The sequence below is a fragment of the Eleutherodactylus coqui genome, chromosome 12 (assembly GCF_035609145.1).
Source record: "Eleutherodactylus coqui strain aEleCoq1 chromosome 12, aEleCoq1.hap1, whole genome shotgun sequence".
NCBI classification, from domain to species: Eukaryota; Metazoa; Chordata; class Amphibia; order Anura; family Eleutherodactylidae; genus Eleutherodactylus; species Eleutherodactylus coqui.
In genome coordinates, this window is record NC_089848.1 from 16,658,374 (window position 1) to 16,680,114 (window position 21,741).

General features: G+C 46.5%; 1 protein-coding gene across 2 annotated transcripts in view; it reads left to right on the forward strand.

Moving 5' to 3' along the window:
* The window catches only part of GOLGA4 (golgin A4), a 238,344-nt gene that overhangs the window by 204,593 nt on the left and 12,010 nt on the right, over positions 1 to 21,741 (forward strand). For both annotated transcript variants that reach the window (XM_066585713.1, XM_066585714.1), the window contains 2 exons: positions 15,071 to 15,174; positions 16,130 to 16,216. In XM_066585713.1, the coding sequence (XP_066441810.1) occupies positions 15,071 to 15,174; positions 16,130 to 16,216 (191 nt within the window). The remainder of the gene's footprint in view (positions 1 to 15,070; positions 15,175 to 16,129; positions 16,217 to 21,741) is intronic.

Below are 21,741 nucleotides of genomic sequence, written 5' to 3' on the forward strand. Positions count from 1 at the left end.
GCCCTCCCTCCCACTATTGAGGTTACAAAACAGGGCTTAATGTTAACATTAAAGCCAATATATTTTCTTTCAGTCCAGGACAGACAAGATGCGGCGAAACGGAGTTCATGTTTCATGTTAATTAGTCTGGGAATACTGTAGTGGGAGAGGAACAACTAAACCGATTCTCTTGCATTACACAGTATCTCACCTCTTTACTGTTTTTCCAGGTCTGACTTGTTTCCTCATTTTTCTAACGCATTTCTACGTTACCCCAAGTAGGGACCCAGGGATTCCGGCGCTCCTGCCACCAGGGGGAAGACCGGACTGCCTGAATAAGTTAGTGTGAAGTTGAGTATTATTTCTCTGAGAAAATTGTCTGTCTACCCCCTGTCTGGTTAGGGTAGCCCTGCCTAACCCTCCCCCTCTTTTCCCTTATCCCCCCCTCCCACTCCTTTTATTTTATTTACTTTTTTTTGTTATCTCTCTTTTCCATGCCTGGTTGGAGGCTCAGCGGCCAAAGCCAGCGGTCGGTCTGCTCTGTCAGACCCTGCAGCAGTTCGTGGGCCTCTTCTCTCCTAAGTTGAGTAGTTTCAGCACGGCCTGCTGACGCTTGGCCACCGCTGTGCTGCCACGCCGCGCGACACCGACTGCTGGCGACGTGCTGCTGCTGACACATCTTGATTGCGAGACAGAGGTTGCGTAGGAGGAGGAGGGTGGTTTAGTGGAGGAAGCATACACCGCCGCAAATACCAGCACCGAGCTGGGGCCTGCAATTCTGGGGGTGGGTAGGACGTGAGCGGTCCCAGGCTCTGACTCGGTCCCAGCCTCCACTAAATTCACCCAATGTGCCGTCAGGGAGATATAGTGGCCCTGCCCGCCTGTGCTTGTCCACGTGTCCGTTGTTAAGTGGACCTTGGCAGTAACCGCGTTGGTGAGGGCGCGTACAATGTTGCGGGAGACGTGGTCGTGCAGGGCTGGGACGGCACATCGGGAAAAGTAGTGGCGACTGGGAACCGAGTAGCGCGGGGCCGCCGCCATCATGCTTTTGAAAGCCTCCGTTTCCACAAGCCTATACGGCAGCATCTCCAGGCTGATCACTTTTGGCTATGTGCACGTTTAACGCTTGAGCGTGCGGGTGCGTGGCTGCGTACTTGCGCTTGCGCTCAAACACTTGCGCTAGCGACGGCTGGACGCTGCGCGGACAGACATTGCTGGATGGGGCCGAGGACAGCGGAGGTGAGGGTGTGGGTACAGGCCGGGAGACGGTCGTGCCTGTGTCCTGAGAGGGGGGGGTTGGTTCTCAGTGGCAGGTTGGGGCACAGGGGGAGAGGCAGTGGTGCAAACCGGAGGCGCTGAACGGCCTTCGTCCCACCTTGTGGGGTGCTTGGCCATCATATGCCTGCGCATGCTGGTGGTGGTGGCTCCCCAGCTGATCTTGGCGCGACAAACCTTTCACACCACAGTTCGTCGGTCGTCTGCACTCTCAGTGAAAAACTGCCACACCTTTGAGCACCTCGGCCTCTGCAGGGTGGCATGGCGCGAGGGGGCGCTTTGGGAAACAGTTGGTGGATTATTCGGTCTGGCCCTGCCTCTACCCCTGGCCACCGCACTGCCTCTTCCAACCTGCCCTGCTGCTGCACTTGCCTCCCCCTCTAAAGACCTGTCCTCAGTAGGCTTAGCAAACCAGATGGGGTCAGTCACCTCATCGTCCTGCTGCTCTTCCTCCGAATCCTCTGTGTGCTCCTCCCTCGGACTTACTGCAATTACTACTACCTGAGTGATAGACAACTGTGTCTCATCGTCGTCGTCCTGCTCACCCACTGAAAGCTCTTGAGACAGTTGCCGGAAGTCCCCAGCCTCATCCCCCGGACCCCGGGAACTTTCCAAAGGTTGGGCATCGGTCACGACAAACTCCTCCGGTGGGAGAGGAACCATTGCTGCCCATTCTGGGCAGGGGCCCGAGAACAGTTCCTGGGAGTCTGCCTGCTCCTCAGAATGTGTCATTGTAATGGAGTGAGGAGGCTGGGAGGAAGGAGGAGCAGCAGCCAGAGGATTCAGAGTTGCAGCAGTGGACGGCGTAGAACTCTGGGAGGTCGATAGATTGCTGGATGCACTTTCTGCCATCCACGACAGGACCTGCTCACACTGCTCATTTTCTAATAAAGGTCTACCTCGTGGACCCATTAATTGTGAGATTAATCTGGGGACGCCAGAAACGTGCCTCTCTCCTAATCCCGCAGCAGTCGGCTGCGATACACCTGGACCAGGAGCTCGTCCTGTGCCCACACCCTGACTTGGGCCTCCGCGTCCTCGCCCGCGTCCACGTCCTCTAGGCCTACCCCTACCCCTCAGCATGGTGTATTACCAGTAGTGCAGAAACAGAACGCTGTAATTAAATGTGCCGTTTATTGGCCTGTGGTTGAAGGCTGACTTCCCTTACGGAACGCACAGCAGAGCCAGGAAAGAATTTTGCGCAAGCCTGTAGTGAGACGTAGGTGCGTATGACTGAGCTAGTGGAATTCACAGCGCAGAAGCAGTCAAGTATCCAAAGGCCACTAGTAGGCCTTAACTATTTTGCTTCTATTTTTTTAAAGGCTGAGCTGAGACGGCAGACAGATACTGTAGGCAGCGTATATATGTATACTGTTTCCCTCTGGACGGGATGACGGCGGTGATGTAACGGGCAACGCAGAGCCAGGAAAGAATTTTGCGCAAGCCTGCTGTAACACTTAGCTGCGTAATAATTAGGACTACTACCCCCAGCAGAGACGCAGTACACTCAAGACGATCACAGGCAGCCCAAAGATAGTATTTTTCCCAAATTTGTTTGGAAAAGCCCACTGCCTATATAGACAGTATATCTCTTTCCCTGCCTCACCAGTACTGGCCCTATACTATGTACAAGGACTGCAGACTGAGGACGCAATGCTCTGCACGCCCGATATTCAAAAAAAAAAAAAAAAAAAAGGTGCAACACTGCTCACAGCAGCCTTAAGAGTACTGCACACGGTCAGATGTGGCCCTAAGAAGGACCGTTGGGGTTCTTCAAGCCTAAAATAACTCCTAACGCTCTCCCTATAGCAGCAGCAGCATCAGCAGCACTGTCCCTGATCTCTGTCAGAATGCATCTGTGGCGAGCCGCGGGCGGGGCAGATTTAAATACTCGGGTGTCATCTGATCTCCGCAGCCACTCACTGCAGGGGGGTGGTGTAGGGCTTGAACGTCACAGGAGGAAGTTGTAATGCCTTCCCTGTCTTTCTATTGGCCAGAAAAGCGCGCTAATGTCTCAGAGATGAAAGTTAAAGTAACTCGAACATCGCGTGGTGCTCGTCTCGAGTAACGAGCATCTCGAACACCCTAATACTCGAACGAGCATCAAGCTCGGACGAGTACGCTCGCTCATCTCTACTAACGATGTTTTTTCTTGAGTGAATAAAAGTGTTCCTGATAAACCGAAATATGTCCATGTAAGTAATTTGGAAGACACTGAGGAATGGAAGAGAGGAGGAGCCTTTTCAAGCCTCTTGCTTCCTGTCCCTACAAGGTCAGAGGGCAACCTCCATCTACTGCCGTCATGATGACTCGGAAAAAAGGAATTTTCGGTAAGAAGTTCTATCCTTTTGGGTTAGTGGTGAGGACCAGGAGGTTGTCGGCAAAGGCCACTGTAGTGTGCGTAGTATCCCCTATCCTAAGGTCCTCGACATCTGGATTTTGTCTAATTTCTTGAAGTAGTGTCTCAATCACTAGGATGAAAAGAGTGGGGGAGAGTGGGCAGCCTTGTCTAGTTCCGTTTCTCATAGAGAAGGGTTTTGATAATGTACTGTTGAACTGAATTCTAGCTGTGGGGTCCGAGTATAGGGAGACAATGGCTCTGATGAAAAGAGATGGAAAACCGGATTTCGCCAGGGTACAATTCCGTGAAATGCCAGTTAACCCTATCGCAAGCTTTATCAGCGTCAATGGATATCATTACCAGCGGGAGTATGTTACTATTAGCCTAGTGTATGGCATGAATTGCTCGCGTCATGTTAAATTTCCCCTCCCTGCCCTGAGTGAAACCCACTTGGTCATGATTTATTAACTTAGGGAGAAATGGGGCTTTTCTTTGGGAGAGTAGCTTTGCCCATAGTTTGATGTCCGAGTTTAGTAATGAGATGGGGCGATAATTACTGCATAGATCCGGAACTTTACCCTTTTTGGGGATTAATGAAATATAGGCCTCCAGGAACTGTTTGGGTAGAGCTGAACCAGAGAGGAGGGAGTTGCAGAGTTTGGTAAGGTATGGGATGAGTATTTTCGCAATTTTTTTACAATAGAGAATTGGGAGCCCGTCAGGCTCTTTCCGTTATGGATGAAGCCAAAACCTCGGCCACCTCATCCTCTGTAACCGGTTATAGGGTCACGGAGGCGTCCTCTTCGGACAATCCTGGGAGTCTTAAGGTGTTTATGAAAGCGAGTTTGGCTTCGGGAGTCTCTTCCGAATCCCTTCGCAAATTCTATAATGCAGTGTAGTATTTTTCAAACTCCCCGGTCACATCCTCACTAGATGTCACCACAGTTCCCGTGGGGGCCTTGATCTGTGAGATAAAGGTTTTGTCCTCTTTTCTGATGAGCCTCATCATTGTTTTTGAACCTTCATTTCCGTGTATGTAAATTTTATATTTGGAGGTGAACAAGGTCTTTGAGAGAAAAACTTAAAAATGTTCTAAATATAAAATCAGCAGACACTTAAAGGGGTTGTCCCGCGCCGAAACGGTGTTTTTTTTTTTTTCAATAGCCCCCCCCCGTTCGGCGCGAGACAAACCCGATGCAGGGGTTTAAAAAAAAAAACTGGATAGTACTTACCCGAATCCCCGCGCTCCGGTGACTTCTTACTTACCTTGCGAAGATGGCCGCCGGGATCTTCACCCTCGGTGGACCGCAGGTCTTCTGTGCGGTCCATTGCCGATTCCAGCCTCCTGATTGGCTGGAATTGGCACACGTGACGGGGCGGAGCTACGAGGAGCAGCTCTCCAGCACGAGCGGCCCCATTCAGAAGGGAGAAGACCGGACTGCGCAAGCGCGTCTAATCGGGCGATTAGACGCTGAAAATTAGACGGCACCATGGAGACGGGGACGCCAGCAACGGAGCAGGTAAGTGAATAACTTCTGTATGGCTCATAATTAATGCACGATGTATATTACAAAGTGCATTAATATGGCCATACAGAAGTGTTTAACTTAACTTGTCATCGCGGGACAACCCCTTTAATTCTCCCCTGATGAAGGCTTTATGTGCCTCCTACATAATTGGGACGGACACCTCTTGGAAGTCGTTAATTTTGAAGAATTCTTCTCTGACAGGAGTGAGCAATTGTCCCTTCCGTTTATTAGCGTGCAATTAAGGCGCCAATTCCACTCCCTCCTTGGCAGGCTGTCCACTGTCAATGTAATAAAAATAGGGGCATGGTCCGAGATGGTAATTGGGCCAATGTCAGTTGAGGTGACAGTGTATATATTTACCTGATATCAACAAATAGTCAATTCTGTGAAAGGTTGCGTGGATAGGGGAGTAGTATGAATATTCTCTAATCCCAGGGTTCACTATCCTCCAAACGTCCTGTAGATTTAGTTCTGACAAAAGGCTCCACAGCCTGAGAGTCTGTTTTCGAAAAGTCGGAGCGGAACCCGAGGTGGTGTCCATTGAGTGGTCTAAGGCTATATTGAAGTCACCTCCGACCATGCGCAGGCCCTCCGCTAATTCTCCAAACTTGGCCAGGACCCGTGTTAACCACAGAATTTAGTTTTATTTGGGGGGTACAGGTTGGTGAAGGAGATCTTACTGTGTGCCACTGTTCCTTTCAAAAAGAAATATCTGCCAGTCGGGTCCAACTCCGAACGCACAGGAACAAAGGGGATATTCTTGCTAATTGCAATTGAAACCCCTCTCGATGCCGAGGAGTGTGTGCTGTGGTACCATTGTTTATAGTTAAGGGTTGGGAGATTGGGAATGCGATTGTGGCGAAAGTGAGTTTCTTGAAGAAACACCTCCTCTGCGTTATATAGTTTTCAAGAGAGAGAAGGTCTGGGACCTATTCTGTGGGTTATTCCAGCCTCTGATATTAAATAAAGTAATCTTAACCTCTGCCATGGATCAGCCTCAGGGAAGTTTCGACAAGATACTGATCTGCCCTTTTCCCCCTCATCGTACTATAAACATTCTTGTTGTTCCAACTTATACTAACAACAAACACCACGTAGCATAGAAAGATAAGGAAACTTATTAGACACAAAGCATGGGGAGGGCCATCTCCAAGAGGGCCCTGCCCCTGTTCCTCAATCCGGTCCAGGGTTGGGGAAAAATCCCCATGGCGTCTCCCAATCCCTGCGAACTTGGGGGGTGGTTGGGCGCGCACCTCTTATGGTAGGGGCGACCCCTGAGACCCACATGAACTAAACTTGCAATATTTACTATCTAAACCATTAGCATAGTTAAGCTATGCAATTAAGTGTAAAAGAAACAGACCAAATGAAAAACAACGTTAAGGAATGGAAAGACTTAAAATATAGGACGATGGCATATTAATTGTCGGTAATGGACCTGAACACGCGCAACGGGTTCGATACGAAAAGGAGGGGTGGAGGGGGATGACGACTTTAAGTTAGAGGGACTTCTTGTCAAAGCTCTCCCAGTCCCTTTATTGACACTCTTCCAGTCCTGAACCCCCACCTCCAGCGCCCATTACCTGGTCAGGACGTGATATCAGCAGAGCGATAGGTGGAGTCATCCGTCTCCTGATCTCACCCAGGCCCTCCTCGTATAGCCAGCGGTTGTAGTTTAAATCTGGAAGGAGGAGGAGGGGGGGGGGGTAGAATAAAAAAAGAGAAAGGGAGAGGGAATCCCCCGAATCACCTGGTGGTGTGTTGAAGATGGAGACTGAACTTTAGGTCTCAACCTGCAGTCTCTTTTTGTGTCTTGGAGTTCTAGGAGCTCTGTTGAGTGACCAGCTCTTGGGTTTCTTTAATTGAGGCAGTTGATATTTGTTCTGGCATGGCAGCCACGATGGGATGTCAATTGGAGTTATCTCGAGCTTCTCCCACTCCTTGTCCAGATCGTCCAGTGATCTGATGATTATCTGTTGGCTATCTTTGAAGGTACAGAGGCCAAACGGGAAGAGCCATCTCACCGGTAGCTTTTTTGAGTGCAGTGCCTCCGTCAGTAACATACATAGTAACATAGTTTCTAAGGCCGAATGAAGACAATGTCCATCTAGTCCAGTCTGTTTTATCCCCCTGTGTTGTTGATCCAGAGGAAGGCAAAAAACCCCAAGAGCAGAAGCCAATTAACCCTTTTGGGGGGAAAATTCCTTCCTAACTCCCTAATGGTAATCAGACTAATCCCTGGATCAACCCTGCTATCCTCAGGCAGAGAGTTCCACAGTCTAACTGCTCTTAAAGTAAAAAACCCCTTTCTGTGTTGGTGATGAAACCTGCTTTCCTCTAGATGTAGCTGATGCCCTCTCGTTGCCGTCGCAGTCCTGGGTATAAACAGATCATGGGAAAGATCCTTGTATTAACCCCTCATGTATTTATACATAGTTATTTGATCACCCCTTAGACGTCTTTTTTTCTAGAGTAAATAGTCCCAGTTTGGATAGCCTCTCTGGGTATTCCAGTCCCGTCATTCCATGTACTAGTTTAGTTGCTCTTCTTCGAACCCCCTCCAGCACTGTAACATCTTTCCTGAGCACCGGTGACCAGAACTGTGCGCAGTATTCCATGTGAGGCCTGACAAGTGCCTTATATAGTGGAAGGATAATGTTCTCGTCCCTCGCCCCTATACCTCTTTTAATGCACCCCAACACTTAATTAGCTTTTGCAGCAGCTAAGTGGCATTGGTTACTCCAGTTTAGTCTACAATCCACTCGTACCCCCAGGTCTTTTTCCATATCCCTTTTCCCTAGCAGTACCCCATTTAGTGTATATTGGTGACATCTGTTTCTCCTGCCCATGTGCATAACCTTACATTTTTCAACATGGAACTTCATTTGCCATTTTTCTGCCCAAGCCCCCAGCTTATCTAGGTCTGTTTGTAGCCGTACCTTGTCCTCTGTTGCATTGATTGTATTGTATAACTTTGTGTCATCTGCAAATATTGATATTTTACTGTGCAGTCCCTGTATCAGGTCACTGATAAATATATTGAACAGAGTGGGACCTAATACTGAACCCTGTGGCACCCCGCTAGCAATCAGAGTACGAACCATTTATTACAACCCTCTGCTTTCTATTTTTGAGCCAATTTTTTACCCAGATACACACGTTTTCACCCAATCGGAGCTGTCTCATTTTATATTTCAGCCTATTATACACCTAGACCAGGAGCTCGTCCTGTGCCCACACCCTGACTTGGGCCTCTGCGTCCTCGCCCACGTCCTCTAGGCCTACCCCTCAGCATGGTGTATTACGAGTAGAGCAGAAACAGAACGCTGTAATTAAATGTGCCGCTTATTGGCCTGTGGTTGGAGGCTGACTTCGCTTACGGAACGCACAGCAGAGCCAGGAAACAATTATGCGCAAGTCTGTAGTGAGACCTAGGTGCGTATGACTGAGCTACTGGAATTCACAGGGCAGAACCAGGCAAGTGGCCAAAGGCCAGTGGTAGGCCTTAAGTATTTTGCTTCTATTTTTTTAATGGTGAGATGAAAAACCAGACAAACACCGTATGCAGCGTATATATGTATACTCTTTCCCTCTGGCGCGATGACGGCGATCATGTAAAGGACAGAGCAGAGCCAGAAAAAAATTATGCGCAAGGCTGGGTATTAATGAGCGACTACTACCCCCAGCACACACGCAGTAAACTGAAGACGGTCACAGGCAGGCCAAATATAGTATTTTTTTTCCACTTTTTGGGAAAAAGCCCACTGCCTGTGATATAGCCTGTATATGGATTTCCCTGTTGGAGGATGACTGTGGTTATTGAAAGCACAGTGCAGCCAGAAAAAATTATGCACAGGGCTGGGTATTAATCAGCGACTACTACCCCCAGCACACTCGCAGTAAACTGAAGACTGTCACAGGCAGCCCAAATATAGTATTTTTTTCCAATTTTTTTGAAAAAGCCCACTGCCTATATATCCAGTATATCTCTTTCCCTGTACCACTGTCCCTGCCTCACCAGTACTGCCCCTATGCTCTGTAAAATAACTGCAGACTGAGGACGCTATGGTCTGCACGCCCGATATACGAAAAGAAAAAAAAATTGTGCAACACTGCTAAAAGCCACCTCAACAGTACTGCACACGGTCAGATGTGGCCCTAAGAAGGACCGTTGGGGTTCTTGAAGACTAAAATAACACCTAACACTCTCCCTATAGCAGCTACAGCAAGACAGCACTTTCCCTGATCTCTCTTAGCTTTTGTCTGTGGCGAGCCCCGGGCGGGGCAGATTTAAATACTCAGGTGTCATCTGATCTCCCCAGCCACTCACTGCAGGGGGGTGGGATAGGGCTGGAATGTCATAGGAGGAAGTTGTAATGCCTTCCCTGTGTTTCTATTGGCCAGAAAAGCGCGCAAATTTCTCAGGGAAGGAAATGTAATGCAGTTGAGCACTGCGTGGTGCTCGTCTCGAGTAACGAGCATCTCGAACACCCTAATACTCGAAGGAGCATCAAGCTCTGACGAGTACGCTCGCTTATCTCTAGTAGTTATCTTTAATTGATCTCAAGAACTTATCACTCTTGTGAGATTTGCAGGTTTCATTTTCCCATATTATATTTGGATAATTAAAGTCCCCCATGATAATTACTTCATTGCGGTTTGACACCTCTTCTATCTGCCTTAATAGTAAGCTTTCAGTTTCTTTTGTTGCTTTTGGTGATCTATAGAAAACCTCTATCAGGATTTTATTTTTTTCTCCCTGTATTTCTACTCTACGTACCCCTCCCCCTTTCTGGTTCCCACGGTCTCTTCTGAAGAGATTGTAACCCTGTAAATTCGCCGCCTAATCGCACTGTTTCCGTTTTTCTGACTATATCATAGTTTTCATCGGCCATTTCTCACTTCAAGCTCACCCATTTTACCGATCAGACTTCTTGCATTCGTGTTCATACAATTTATACAGTTTTTTTTGTTCTTTAAATTTGTTTTGTCACTAATGGTATTATTGGCTGATCTGTCAGCTCTAACTGTACTAACCCCATCCCCTGCTCGACTCCCCCCCCCCCCCCGCCCCCCCCCCCCCGTTCCCATTGCTTAGACCCAGGTCGCTAGCTACACTGCCTACCCCACTATTTCTCTTTTTGCCCTCCCCCCAGTCCCTAGTTTAAAGATTCCTCCAGCCTTCTAGCCATCTTCTCACCCAGCACAGCTGCACCCCCCCCCCCCCAATTAAGATGCAGCCCGTCCCTACGGTAGAGCCTGTAGCCGACAGCAAAGTCAGCCCAGTTCTCCAGGAACCCAAATCCCTCCTTCTTACACCAACTCTGGAGCCACTTGTTTATCTCCCTAAGATCCTGCTGCCTTTCTAGTGTGGCATTAGGTGCAGGTAGTATTTCTGAGAGGATGCGCCTTTTGGCCAGTGTAATGGGGGGAATGTCCTGAAATAAAAGGATTTTACTGTCCTCTTAGATTATCTTATGTGTGTCTCTGGCCTTCTGTAAAATAGCTGAAGTGTCCAAGAAACTCAGCAGGCCACAGATGGCATCCTTAGGTGGTTCTGGTGGCGAAGGTTTCGGCCGCAAGGCTCTGTAGATACGTTCTATCACTATTTTATCGGCTCTGTCCTTCCCAAGCAGGGTTTGGAATATGTGTACCGGCTAAGTTTAATGCCTCAGGTGCCGTGGACTCTGGGAGGCCTCTGAAGCGGATGTTCCTCCTTCGACTTCTGTTCTCTTGGTTTTCTATTAGGAGCATCGCTTGGTTTAACTGGTGTTGCTGCGTCGTCAGATTGGACTGGAGGGCTAAATTATGTTGTAAAAGTTCTTGATGTGCAGTCTCCAAGTCCCCGACTCTGGCCAATTTGTTTGACCTCAGACTTGATATCTGCCAGTTCTTTCATGACCAGGGAGATAACTTGAGTCAGGATTTTTTTAAGGAAAGCGTGTGATATCGCATCTCTGTCTGTGTCCTCGTGTACTGAGGCAATTGAGGTGCTTTCTTTCTATGTCTGAGTCCTCCATATTTTCTTCGGCTAGAATTTCTTAAGAGGTTTTCTGTCTTTGTGCCGCTGGGGAGCTGTGCTATTTTTTTTAGGTATTTGTCCATCTCCACTTGGTTTTTGCTGGCCCTAGGTGTTTCCGTTTTTCTTGTTCTTATCTTTTTGTAGTTTTTCACCATTTTGTAGTTGTGAGCTGAAGCACTCCGCTGAAAACTCTTATCTCGAAATTATGCGCCTATGTGTTGGTCCATCTGGTCCGCTTGTTAGAGATTGCATAGGTCTCAGGGACTCCCTTTTACATGTTGGTTAATCTCCCATTTTGGGCCGACTGCGCCCCTGCTTCTCAGTAGCGTGATTTAGTAGGAGTGCAGGAATTCTTGTGTCAGCGGGGTTAGTAATAATATCTCTGTGTGCAAGTCGTCTGTGTCTTGGTAGCAACAGTTAACCCCTAGGTCTCTGATCGTAGACCAGGAAGGGGGGGAGGGGGGGAGCAGCAGGGCGATTTGAACTAAAAAGTGGAGAGTAAAGATTGGAGTGGGCAAAGCATTGCCCTAGCTGTTTGTTTTGTAAGGCTGCAGGGACCTATGTGATGGCCTTCACTCGCAGTGCCTTGAGTTTGTGTTTGCTTGCTCCTTATTGAGGTTACACTTTCTCAGAGCCTTGTCCCCCAGGCCTGCACTGCTAGGCCTGTCGGCAATGTCTGGGCGTGGAGCACAGTGTTAATGGCCACCGTATCGGGAACTCACCTCCTTCTGCTCTCCCCCTGTCGGGCACCTCAGAGCTGTCTCTCTCCCGCGCGCTGGCTCTCGCAGAGCCGTGTGCAGTGTCCCGCCCTCCGATGCTTCCTGTCGCTGAAGCTGTAGCAGCGGTCTTCAGCAACTGTCCTCCAGCTTCATAAATTTTCTAATGCACTGCTATACTGAAGTATAGTAATGTATTAGAAGAATGATCACATATGGTGATATTTAAGTGCCCTAAAGGGACAAAAATAAAAACTTAAATAAAAAAAAAGGCTTAAACCCTACTTTCCTCCTTTTACTACGTATAAAAATAAATCACGTGGTATTGCTGTGTTCATAATGTCCCAGAGAAAAAACGTTAGTACGTTATTGAATCCGCAAAGTGCATGCCATGAAAAAAAAATTAAAAACAGGCAAATTTAGCTATTTTTGTTATTTTGCCTTACAAAAAACGGAATTGAAAGTGATCAAAACATCACATGGCTCAACAAATGGTACCATTAACCGCTTTAGCACATTGCTTATTTTGGGCTTAAGGATGCAACGATTTTTGGCCGGTTTTCTTTTTTTTTTTTTCTCCATCTGCATTTTTCAAAAGACAAAAAAAGTTTTTTTTATTTTTCCGTTGATGCAGCCGTATAAGAGCTTGTTTTTTGCGTGGCGAACTGTAGTTTTTATTGGTGCCATTTTTGGGTACATAGACTATATTGTAAAAGTTTTTTATTAAATTTTTTATGGTAACGGGGAGAGAAAACACATCAATTCTGCTATAGATTTATGTTTCGTATTTTTTTGTTTGCAGTATTAATCATGCACCATAAATGACACAAACATTTTTTTTTCCTGTGGGTCTTATTTTATTTTTTTAAATCTAAATTGCTGCATTTTGCGAGACAAGCTGTAGTACATATGGCTTTTTTGATCACTGATTGCAGTTTTTGGGAGGTAAAATGCTAAAAAGTAGCGTTTTGTCTCAGTTTTTAGTGAGTTTTTTTACGCCTTTTGCCATGCAGGATAAAAAGTGGGTTCATCTAATTGTACGTATCGTTACGGACACGACAATACTAAATATGTGGGATTTTATGCAAATGAGAAAAAGCATAAAAAAGGGGTTGTTTTTACACTTTTCTTGTACATAATTTTTTTTTATACACCATTTGTGTCCCTCTGGGGGACTCGCATCATAGCACCGATGTCCGCTATGATAAGGCATTGCAGGACTTCTCTCCTGCAATGCCTTATCGCTTCTTATAGCTAACATAGGCAGTGGTAATACAGGAGCCTGTAGGTGGCGTCCTGTTACCATGACAACCAGTCGGGCTCTCTGCGATTACATCGCAGAGAGCCCGATGATGTCAGAGGGGAGCGTGCTCCCTCTGTGAAGTCTTTACACACCACTATCTACATAGATCGCGGCGCAGGAAGGGGTTAACAGCGGGTGTCGCAACTTTGATGCACCCCTGCTGTTGCAGCAGGAGGCCGGCTATCTTGAGTACACCGCTGCCATGACGTACCCTTACATCCTGTGGAGCGTAGGAGTTAAAAAGCACAACACACTCTGGGGGAAAAAAAACTGTTAGACAATGCTGTAGACAAAAAAAAAAAGAAAAATGTTAGGGCTCTATGAATGCAGCGATAAACAAAAAATAAAGTGTGAAAAAGTTGCAAAAAAAATAAAACTTTATAAAAATGGAATTGACATAATTGTACTGGCCTCCAGAATTTATTTAACCATATCACTTAGGCCTCCTTCCCATGAACGGATTTCCGCCGCGTAATTCGCTGGCGGAAATCCGTTGCGTTGCCCACAGCTATTAGGTTCTATTGAACCTAATAGCTCAGTGCTCACGGTGCGGAATTCCGCACCGTGAATTCATCCGTCCTCACCCGCGGCATGCTCTTTTTGCCGCGGGTGTATGCGTGGACGGCTTCCATTGCAGTCAATGGAAGCCGTCCGTTCACGCTATCTTCCGCTGTAGCACAGAGGAAGATAGCGTGAAAACGCTTTCCCGCCCGCGGCCGGCGCGTCATATGGGAGTGTCACATGACGCGGAGGTGGGCGGGGAAGCTTCATGCGGGAGCGAGGACACCGGATCCGCAGGTAAGTATGGGGTCTCCTGGGGGGGGGCGCCGTGACGGGCTTCGCGGCAGAATTTCGCGGCGGAGCCCGTCACGGCCGTGTGCAGCCGGCCTTATACTGCACGGTGAACACTTTAAAGAAATAAATAAAACAAACCACGCCAGAATTGCAAATTTTGTTAATATCGCCTCTCAAAAAAATGGAATAAAATGCAATTAAAAGTTATATGTTCCCAACGATTAGATAAATGAAGACCAGAGCTCATCCTGCAAAAGCAAGACCTTTATAGAGCTCTGTTGATTAAAAAAAAAAAAATGTTGCAGCTCTTGGAATGTGGCAACGCAAAATCAAATCTTAGGAAACAAAAAAAAAAAGTGTACAAAAATAGCAAATTGTATAAAATTTGTATTACTGGTATCGTGCGGACCACTTGAATGTTATCTCATTACCGTATTTTCCGGCATATAAGACGACGGGGCGTATAAGACGAGCCCTGACTTTTCGTCTTATATGCCGAGAATACAGTGTGAAAAACAAAAAGAATACTTGCCTCCGGCGGCGCTGCTGTAGGCTCTCGCTCCCCTGTGCACGCTGGCAGGGCATTGCTTTCTGCAAGCGGGGCTTGAGTGTTTAAATTGGCTAACTTAGTCTTACTTTAGCCAATCACAGCCATTCAATGACGTCATGAATGAGCAGACTAAGTTGGCCAATCAGAGCATTAGCTTTCTGGAGGCGGGGCATTCAAGGCCCGCTTGCAGAAAGCAATGCTCTGCCGGTGTGCACAGGGGAGAGACGGCCTGCAGCAGCGCCGCGGGAGGTGAGCATTCATTTTTTTTTTTTTGGACAACTGTATACCCGGCATATAAGACTACCTCTAACAAGTAGAGGAACACAGTTATTGATTTCTTCTTGCCTGTGACATTGTGGTAACTCAGGTGCCAACTGCATGTTTAGCTCTCCGACTGTAATCCCTTTATGATGATGCTGTGAATTATAAAATCACTGGAAATGAGATGTTTGCTGTTGTTTGCTACCTGTTGTGGAGCCCAGAGTTGTAGGATATTCCATTCTTACACATTTGTTTATGTCATGACTTTTATATCAAAATCTTTCTTTGTTTTTCTGCAGATGTCAATCATCGCTACACTGATGTGTCTGTATTTGGAGAGCCAACGGAATTTGAGTATTTGAGGAAAGTGTTGTATGAGTATATGATGGGAAAGGAAACGAAGGTACGTGGCTACATACAACATGCTGTACAAAGTGTTTGTAGGTCTGAGTTATTTGGGTTTGCCTGCAAGAAAAAGAGTACCACGCAGATAGCACATATGAGGGTACAGTATTGCGGTAATATACAGTGTGGGCTATGTGCTCAAAGGTAATATTTGGCCAATATTTGGCCGTACTTTGGTGCTACATATGAGAGTATTATTTGGTCCATACAAATCACTATGCTTAACCCCTTAACGTCACAGGACGTACATTTACGTTCTGTGCATTCGGGGGTTGTATGGAAGGGAATTGGAAGCTGATCCCGCTCCACACAATGCAGGTGCCAGCTGTTTCTCACAGAATTATACTGTAGGAGCGAACAAATGATCACAAGTTCAAGTCCCCTGTGGGGACTGAAAAATGTATAATTCAGTTTTTTAAAAATTCTTCATTATTAGAAAATATAAAAGGTATTAAGTCCCACTCTTTTACTATATTTATAATGTAAAAAAAGAATATTTGGTATTATATCTGTAAAAGTATGATGTATCAAAGATGATTATTTATCCCACACAATGAACGCCTTTTATAAAGAAAAAAAATACACAATGCCAGAATTGAGCTTTTTAGGTCACCTTGTCTCCCAAGAAAAGAATTAATAAAAAGCAATCAAAAGCTTTTTCCAAAATGTTACCAATAGAAACTACAGGATGTCCTGTAAGAAACATGCCCTCGCAAAACTATGTCAATAGAAACTAAAAGTTATAGTTGTCAGAAGATGGCAGCATGCAATTGTCCCGGGGTACCCTGATCCCACCACACAGCCAGAACATGTCCACAGTGATCGACCTTCCTATGGATGTTGTGCGCCGGTAGGGCGCGTTCTCTCTACACCTTTTGTAGAGGATTTTTGTTCTGATAAAATGAATGTGTGATGTATCTGTCCAACCATCTTTTGTACTGAATTCTTCTTAGACAATGGCAAAAGTCATTACTACAGTACTCCGATTCCCAGCTGATCAAGCTCAGAAGATCCTGGAAAAAGAAGACTCTCGGCCGGTGGTAAGGATCAACTCTGTCTTATGGATGCAAAGATACTAGAAGAGAGAATGCTTTATTATTGTTCTGATTATAGTAGCCGATTTGAATTGCCTCTGCATGATGTGTGAATGGTACCTGCAATTCTGAGGAAACAGAGGATAGAGCAGAATTCCTGATCCTTTGTTACTCCATGAGTTGATTGTCTCTGTCAGGGTTTATTCCCTCTTCATTTGGCCAGTCTGAGTCATGTAGGTTTATCGGAGAGTTAGGAGAGCTGACAGTTGGCTGAATGAGCAACTAAACTTGTATGTTTTGCTGTTTTTCTCTATGCTTATTGTTTGTATTGAAATATATTACAATCTTGCCTGTGATTCTGTTGGATTACTTCAATATGTGATGAAAGAGATAAGCAAAGTCCTTGCCAGTTTTTATTTCAATAACAACTATGGAGGCATGTTACAAACCAGTTTGCATTTTGAAATCACTATGAGCATATTGGCTTCAGCCTCTCTTCACAGCACTCTGCTCTCTGAGTACCCAGGGTGGGTATGTATGATTAAGTGTTATGGTATTAACCCCGATGGCAGAGTGAAGAGCAGCATCCCCTCCCCCTCCTCCGCCCCCATTGTCAGCTTTATTCATCCAAGCAATTAAGGGATTTTCCTCAGCAATGGGTCCTGAGCAGGATAGGATAGGAGACTGAAGTTTAATTTAAATTACATTTTTTTTGACTAATAGAAACCGTACGAAAGGCATGTGTTACATCATGTCTTGTCGTGTCACTAGAGATGAGCGAGCACCAAAATGCTCGAGTGCTCGTTACTCGAGTCGAACTTTCAGTGATGCTCGAGAGTTCGTTTCGAGTAACGAACCCCATTGCAGGCAATGGGCAACTCGAGCATTTTTGTATATGACTGGTGCTCCGCTAAGGTTTTCATTTGTGAAAATCTTAGCAAATCACCAAAGTCATGTAAAAAACACAGAAATGGATAGGGCAGGCGAGGAGCAACATGCAAGGCTGCATTTCGGGCTCCGAGGTCTCACTATTAAGCCACAATAGTGGCAAGAGTGAGACCCCCCCCCCCCCCCCCCCCCCCACTGTCAGCATAACGATCATTCTCCTCTGCCACAGCTGTAACAGCTGTGGCAGAGAGGAACGATGTTAGCCCATTGAATTCAATGGAGCCAGCAATACAGCCGGCTCCATTGAAAGCAATGGTCTGCCGGCGAGCGCGGGATGAATTTTCGGGAAGGGCTTAAAAATATAAGCCCTTACCTGAAAATCATCCTAAAATGTGTAAAAATGAAAAAATAAAAATTATGTCAGCATTAAGATCGTTCTCCTCTGCCACAGCTGTGGCAGAGAAGAACGATGTTAGCCCATTGAATTCAATGGAGCCGGCAATACAGCCGGCTCCATTGAAAGCAATGGGCTGCCAGCGAGCGCGGGATGAATTTTCGGGAAGGGCTTAAATATAAGCCCTTACCTGAAAAAGAAAGATTTTAGTGTAAAAAAGAATAAAAATGCAGGCATTCTCTTCAGTGGAGCCGCTGCTGCTGCCGGCGACTCCATTGAAGACAATGGTCCGCTGGCACACCTGAATTCTTTTTCAGAGAAGGGCTTTACATATAAGCCATTCCCTGGAAATGAATTAAAAGTGATTTAAAAAACAAAAAAAAATAGATAATCACCTCCCTTCAGCTGCCGGGGCACAGCGGGTCTTCTCCTGCTGTCCCCTGCACTGTGGTGCTGAACTGCTGTCATTCAGCTGAGAGCTGCGCTGAGCCAATCAGAGGCAGCAGTCACTCACCCATTCATGAATTCATGAATGGGTGTGTGAGTGAGATCTGCCTCTAATTGGTCAGGCTGTGACCAATCAAAGGCAGCTCATTCAGCAGGCGGGGATTTTAAATCCCCGGCTGCTGAATACTACAGAGAGCAGTTCAGGAGAACTGCCAGTTGGCCGCAGCTGAACTCCGTCTGCCGGGACCAGGTGAGTATATATATTTTTTTTATTTTTACACATTTCTGGATGAATTGCAGGGAAGGGCTTATATATTTAAAGGGGTTCTGACATAAAAAAAAAAAAAATTGTAGTCACCTTGCCTGGCCTGGCCCGATCGCCAGGCATGTGCCCTCCAGCCGGCATCTTCTTCTGTGCCTTTAAAGCAGAGCAGGAGCGGTCAAAAAGACCGCTTCCTGCTCTGGTCCGTCCGTCAGGCACTTCCGAGGTGAACGGACGGACCGCCCACAGCAAGCACGTCACAAGCAGTGCTTGCTGTGGGCGGCCCGTCCGTCCTGCTGAACTCCGGAGTGCTGCGCATGCGCAGTGGAGACGCAGCCCGTCCTGACTCCTGTCAGAGGGCACCTCTCCACTGCGCATGCGCGCGATCCCGGAGCGGCGCGGCTCGTGCAGACAGAAGAGGAGGAACAGCGCCTGCTGGGAGATGACCCCCCCCCCCCTTCCCCGATGTCGACAACAACCGAAGAACAGGTAAGTATTATCTTTTTATGCTTTAGCAGCCATTAAACCATGGGTTCCCTGGGTCCATTAGGCAGACCAGGGAACAATGGCTGCTAAAGCATAAAAACATTATTTGTGTCAGAACCCCTTTAAGTCCTTCCCGAAAATTCATTGTGCGATCGCCGGCAGCCCATCGCTTTCAATGGAGCCGGCTGTATTGCCGACTATATTTTTAAGCCCTTCCCGAAAATTCATCCCGTGCTAGCCGGCAGCCCATTGCTTTTAATGGAGCCGGCTGTATTGCCGGCTCCATTGAATTCAATGGTCAGTGCTCGTTTAATCGAGACGAGCGCCGCGTGGTGCTCGTCTCGAGTAACGAGCATCAAGCTCGGACGAGTATGCTCGCTCATTTCTACGTGTCACATATCATTAAGTTATAATGAATGATGCTCAACTGAGAAGACTGTGATTCCACCCAGCATTAGAAAGGCTATACAAATCATGGTTCTGGATACCCTAAGTTAGCGGAAACCTGAGAAGAGAACCGGTCTGGTAATCAATCCAAGCAGCAGAGGCCCGCACAGAAACATCACTGGTATCGAGCCGACTCCTCTACGCATGTGCCGGGCTGGGCGGCAGCCGGCACATACCAGAATGGGAAAACGCTGGGAGTGGGTGAGCCACAGTGGTCATTGCAGGGGCATGGCTCGCATCCCGCTATGAGAATTCTCACAGCCGGATCCGATCCGGCCGTGTGCAGGAGGCCTTAAAAGGGCGACATTTAATGATGGAGTATCAAACTGCAGCTTCATATGATTGAATGGGAAATAAAAATCACTAACCACTGTAACAGTCTTGCAGTTTAAAAAAAAATAAGACTCTGCATGGAGGAAGTAATGATTAAACTACGTAAATTAAAGAAGACGCAGTAATATTGGGGATCCGAGTCCTCTGACTCGCTGTGATTAGCACCCACCAGGTACAAAAGTATGTGCCTTTATAATACTTTGCCTGTCCCGGCAGTATAATGTGTTTACTTTTGTCTTTGCCTTTAATTGCTAGAAAAAAAGAAGCCTTTGTACTTGCCTCCTGGTCCTCAGGTTCAGCGCTTTGAAGGGTCCTATTTTATTCTTTTTTTTTTTTTTTTATGTGTCTCACCATGGTGTATAAATGACCTAATTTTTTTCTGCAGGTCGGTACAATTAGAATTATACCAACATTTTATATATGTCTACATTTTTTAGGCTTTACTACTTTTGCACAATAAAAACATTTTTCTTTTTTTTTTGGACAATACAAATTTTTTAGTTAGCGCTGCTTTCAACGACCCATAACTGTTATATTTTTTCCTTGATGGAGCAAGCTTGGAGCTTGTTTTTTGTGTGATCAGCTATGGTTTTTATTGGTACTATTTTGGAGTATATAGGAATTTTTGGTAACTTTTTATTGCTTTTGTTTAAGAGGCAGAATGAAAACAAAGTTTTCACTTCAGTATTTAGTTTTTTCAAAGAAAACCTAGTTCGTGGACGAAAGATCTTTCAACTTACAGAAAAGGATATAAAACATGGCCGACTTCTTCATGAACAATGATGCTGTGTTGTCAGTCGGCTAAAACTAAACTGGTTATCCCACAAAAATATGGGTTGTAGTTAAATGCAGGCCATAATTAAACACCTTATTTGTATTTACATTTTATTAAAAATAAATGTTTCTATTCCCAGATATTCCATTACTATTGCTAGAATAGCGCCACCTGCTGTCTCTATTCTGTGTCCACCTCCGTTGGACATTGTTCATCTACTCAGTCTTTGTCCTCTCTCTGCTCCGCTAAGTATTTAGAGGGATCCCTGGTTGGGGAGCATCTGCTTCTTAGGTTTCTGCATCTTCTATGATGTCAGAAAAAATGTTGAGTGAGTGATCAGAGTAAAGTAATGGTACTGCAGAGATGTGAAACTTAGTAGGAGTGATTGCCTCTAAACATTTACTGAGCCCATAGAAAGGATCTTAGGTGGTGGTGCTATTCTAGCATTAGTACTTTTCTTAGGACAATCTGATGAATGATCATTTTGGTTGATGTCATCCATTTTCATCATCATCTTCAGTGTATTGTGTACCTTTAATTTCACAAACCTAGTTGCTCCTGTTACTTTTCTGCTTTTTCACTTATATCCGCTTTTGTGGTGGAAATTGGGGCTTGTTCACACTAGAGATTTCCTTTCCAATTTACTTTTCCGTTGTGGGAACAGCAAAACTGAAAAAACATTTCTGTTTTCAATTCCATAGAAAGGTATTGAAGCGAAAGGTATTCAGTTTCAATCCATTTCTGTATCTTCCGTCTCCATTCCTTTTTTTACAATGGATAAAATGCGCCAACTGCTGCAATGCTTCCAGTTTCGGAAATGGAATGAAGATGATTTTTTTTTTATTGCTTTGTATTAAATAGGAGGCAGGAGGAACTTTAGGACAATCCGTTTTTCATTTCCATTTTTTTTTGTGTGTGATGGTACCTCCTCTTCACTGAATATGGTTCAATGTCTAGTACTGTTGCCTTTCTTTGCTGGGGTCTTGGGCTAAAATCTCATCAAGGCGGGGCGTGGCCTGGCTAATGGAGGGTTAGGACGTGCAGAGCCTGCGCTCCGTCTCCTCCACGGCAAAACCTAACAAAATAGAGGCATCCACTCACCATACCGCTGCAGGAGAAGACCATGGGGAAGAAGAAAGGGAGTACCATCTCTTGCCGACCCAGGGAAGAAGACTCGGGCCCCCTGGATCGATACATGGCCGCCGGCGGGGACCGCCACAAGCAGGATGGAGGAGGCGGGAAATCGCCCGTCCCGGAGACGCCCGCAGTGGACCGAAAGACGAGCCCCCAGGTGAAGACTCCTTCGGCAGCATTCAACGAGGAACAGCTCCGACGGGGAGATGACAGCGCCACTTCATCTGCGCTCCCGGCAGCTGCGAGGAGACACCCGAGCTCCAGCCAAGATGGCGGCGGGCGCAACACGGAAGACGGTGCGCTGCCGCGGCAGACAGCAGACTCGGGGTCGGGTCAAAGCGGGGCGGCCCCGGCTCCCACCCCGC